At 57.6% G+C, this 4,130-nt stretch overlaps 1 protein-coding gene across 1 annotated transcript in view; it reads left to right on the top strand.

Moving 5' to 3' along the window:
• TEX264 (testis expressed 264, ER-phagy receptor) overlaps window positions 1–3,837 on the top strand; it is a 38,100-nt gene extending 34,263 nt beyond the window's left edge. Inside the window, 2 exon segments of the mRNA XM_005422434.2 lie at window positions 3,102–3,176; window positions 3,179–3,837. Of these exon segments, the coding sequence (XP_005422491.2) occupies window positions 3,102–3,176; window positions 3,179–3,309 (206 nt within the window). The 3' untranslated portion in view covers window positions 3,310–3,837.
• Window positions 3,838–4,130: the final 293 nt, after the last annotated feature.

Raw genomic sequence — 4,130 nt, 5'->3', positions numbered from 1 at the left:
GGCTGTGCCATCCTTGAGGGAGCAAGGTCAAGGGCGAGTTTCAGTAGAGGATGGCTCCTGCCTCACGATGTGCCAGAGGGAAAAGCCATGCTGGATCAGGGTGCTGGACTGGTTCCTGGTGTAAGGGAAAGCCTTGGGAAAAGTAAATGCAAGGAATGGGTCGTGGGAGGACCAAACAAGGTGTGTGGGAGGATGGACAAGTGGGTGTAACAGCTGCTGGAAGTGTGTGCCTGTGAGATGGGGGCTGAATCCCTGCTTGCCCTCCGCCAGGGCTCTGGTTGCCCTCTCAGAGCCCCTTGCACCGCCTTCCTGGCCTCCCTCTTAGGACAGCTGCGTGTTCCTGCCACATTCCCCTGCCAGAGCTGGCCCCACATGGTCCCTGGCAGCAGCAGCTCTATTGCCCTGCTCACCCCAGACATTTACCCTGGCCAGGCTTGGCCAGAGCCAAGCTTTTCCTGTGCAGAGGAGAGCGAGGCTGCTGAACTGGGCAGATTTGCCAGCTGAGGCTGCTCAAACATGATCAGAAGTGACAGAGCAGTGACAAAGTGCCTGGCTGAAGGGAAACAGGACTGGATTTATTGTCACCCTTGGAGCAAGGGAGAGGAAGGTGGCCATGAGAGCAAGGACAGCAGTGCTTTCCAACAGTGGTGGCTTGGAGCAGTGTGTAGGTCAACTTCATCCCTGTCTTCTTCTTCTTCCTGAGCTGCTGCTCCTCTCCTCAGGAGCTTCTTTGCTTTGTGTCATGGGGTTACATGACAGCTTCTGAGCCAAAATGTTCCTTGGGGTGCCAGGGGAGAGGTGCTGAGCAGGAAGGGCTGTGCTTGGGGGGCTGGTGTCACTCCTGTCCCCTGGGATCTTAGAGGGACACAAGATGGCCACACATGACATCAGCTGTCATGAAGCCATGGTGGGAACATGTCCATGTCACCTCAGGCCACCAATTTGGCCAAATCAGATTATTTCTTCTTTTCAGATCACCACTAAAGACCTTGCAAGCCCTAATTTGTCTTCAAGGCTCAGGGTCTTCATCTCCCTTTCATCCCCCACAGCTCTTGATCTTCCCAGAGGCTCCCTGCTGACCCAGTGCCCTGCTGAGGTCCTGTCAGGTGGGACAGGACAGGACAGCACCTCCCACCTTTGTGCTGCCCACTCAGTGGCTGCTGTCCCCTTCAGCGAGCGCCTCGCTGCAGCGTGCACAACATCCTTTTTAACTTAGAGTAAATGTAGTTTCCATGTCAGCTGCTCCCTGATGCTGCAGCAAAGGCAGTGTGTGTTAGTGGGCAGTGGTTTTTTTTTTCCTCCTTTCCATGGGAGGGGTCACCTGGCATTGTCTGGGGAAGGACCAAGGGCTCATTTTGTGCCAACTGCCCAACGGGTCGCCGAGGTGAGAGGGTGGAGGCTCAGGTTCCTTTCCAGGATGAAGCCATCCAGGTGGGATGAAGCAGTGGGTGCACTGTGTCTGTGGATCTTTTCTGGCTGCCCCTCATCCTGCTGCCACTGCTGGGTCCTGGGAGCGGCCGTCACTCAGGCGGCAGGGCCGTGGGATGATGATGATGCTGCTCAGGAGGCAGAGTTCTGCCATTTACAAGCAGCTCTGCTGGCAGCTGCCCAGGCTGGGAAGAAAAACAGCACAGAAAAAGGATTTAAGGATGTTTGGAAGGAAAGTTCCCTCCTTGGTGAATCTCCTTCAGGAGATCAGTGGCTGCCACACAGCTGCAGGAGAGCAAGCAGCCCAGCCCTGGGCAGCCTGGCTGCAGGAGCTGGAGGAGGCTGGAAATGCCTGTGGAAACCCAAGGCAGCCCCATGCCAGCAGCTGGGGATGGAGCTGCACCAGCAGGAGACAGTGTGGAGAAGAGGGCTCTCCTCTCCCACCTAGGATGGTGATGACTGCAAAGAGGCTCCCATTTGTCACTTCCCAGCCCTGCTGGTGGCAAGCCCCAGTCCTCCAGGAGTGCTGCTGCTGAGTGGGGCTCCTCCTGATTTCCCTCCTGGTGTGGGCATGATCCTCAGCAGGGATGTTCAGTCCAGCATGGATGGAGGTGCTGGGCAGTGACAGAGCCTGGCACTCACTTCCCACTGATACAAGGCAGGCAGGGAGGAGATGGAGCAGGCAGGGCCCTGATGGAAGAGCCTGCCCAGCGTTTGCAGACATATCGTAATTAACAATGAGGATCTGTGATGTCATAATAAACCACATGAATCTGTGATGTCATAATTAACAATAATTAATGTTTAACAGGAGGGTTTTGTCTCCTGGCTGGTTGCTCTGGCAACAGCACCGAGCTGCTGGTCTCAGTCTGACACGTTCCTCTCCTTGTGGACTCCTTAATTGTATTGTCGATGGAGCTAATGAGGCAGGGGTCTGGGGAGGAGGAGCTGGGCCAAGGGGCCCACCTGGGCAGGCAGGGACAGCCCCGGGGGGCCTGGTCATGAGATGGGGTGTGGCTGGCAGCCAGGTCATGTGCAGAAGCACAGAATGAGCTGGGAAGGCTCCCCCTATCCTCTGGCACCTGAGACCTGCCTGCTGCTCCCCTGCCTATCTTCACACTGCTGCCAGAGCTGCCAGCTGTGGGGGAGCCATGGAGGGAGTGGGAGCAGCCTGTCAGGTGCTGAAGGCACCAGGATGCCCTGGCATGAGGCTGGACATCCATACCTGCTTCTGACAGCAGAACATCTGAGGATTTGCACTTGTACCATCATCCCCTTGGGTGCTTAAACAATGCTGCAGCTCCACACCACCCTCACAGCACAGTGTCCTTCCTGCCCTTTGTCTCATTCACCAGGACAGGCATGCATTCTCCCCAAGGAAGGGCTTGGCAGGTCCTTGTTGTGTGCACAAGGAGCAGCTGTGGGACCATGGTGTGGCCAGGTCGGGGTATGGCTGGAAGATGGTGCTTGTTTGGGGGTTCCTGATTTCTGGGAGCAGTTTGAGCTCAGCCCATGCTTGACCTGGTCACATCTCAATGGCATAGGAGGTGACAAGAGGTAGGAGCTGGTCTCTGATATCTCAGAGGCTTCTGGTGGCTTTGAAGGCTGTTGCCCCCATCCCCACTGCCTCCTTCCCACAGCATTCACTCTTCCCCATTCTCTCTCCATCCCAGGGGTCGACACCATGAGCGAGACGAGCTCCATCAGCGTGGAGGCCACAACTGACAGCAGGGACACTTCGGTGGCCACTTGGAGGAGCTGGACCTGGAGGCTGCGGGGGACGGGGAGGGAGCCCCGGGGCTGCTGCCTGACGTGGGCAGCCAGGAGCCCACAGACAAGTGGACCAAGGAGCCCATTGCTGCTGAGAGAGGAGAGGAGTGAGGAGAGACCCGGCTGCCTCACCTCCCACCGGGGTCTGAGTTACTGGGAACCAGTTGCCTTTCCCACCTCCTTCCTCTCCAGCCAAGAGATTTTGGCTGCTGATTCCCCCCAGGACCTGCTCTCCCTCTTTGCAGAAAGGGTGTTTGACTGTTTTTGGGGGTGCTGGGAGGTGGGGGGGGATTTCTGTGGTGCTTGGTGGCGCAGGGTTAGGTGCAGGCTGGGGGGACAGTGAGATGCATTTGCTGTGTGTGTCCAGGCATGTGGCAGGGTCCTTGCAGGTGTCTGGGGGATGGTGGTGGATGTCAGAGGTGTCCCCCCTTGTCTCCGCTGGTGCCCCTCTCACCCACAGCTTCTCTCTGCTGCACCACCACGTTTTCTAGCACCAAAGAGCTGTGAGTTGGGTCAGCTGGGTTTGTTCCCCTCTTCTCTTCCCCTTGCTGAACAATGGAAACATCCTGTGTAAATGTGGCCCTCCTGGCACTGCCACAGGCGCTTTGGGATCTGTAATAAAGTGGATGCTTTTCCTCACTGGTGGCTGGTGCATTGCTGACTTGTCCTTTGGCCAATTGTGCCATCCTGTCCCATGGTGGGGAGTGGGCTGTGGATGGGAGCTGCCCCCACAGCCCTCAGCTGAACCAAAGAGCTGCCCAGGGGCTCTGCATCCCTGCTGCTCAGGCTTTCTCCCTGCCTGGGCAGCCCAGCAGGGCACGGGCTCTGTGCCCAGCTTGTGCAAGCTGCAGGGGAAGGGGGAAGGAAGGGTCCCAGCTGCCCTGCTGAGCTGGGCAGAGCTGGAGGGAGGTGGCATCCCCACTCCTCCTGGG

This window comes from Geospiza fortis, unplaced genomic scaffold (genome assembly GCF_000277835.1).
Source record: "Geospiza fortis unplaced genomic scaffold, GeoFor_1.0 scaffold78, whole genome shotgun sequence".
Classification (NCBI taxonomy): domain Eukaryota; kingdom Metazoa; phylum Chordata; class Aves; order Passeriformes; family Thraupidae; genus Geospiza; species Geospiza fortis.
The sequence above is the reverse complement of the archived record's forward strand: the minus strand, read 5'-3'. Positions and strand labels throughout refer to the sequence as shown.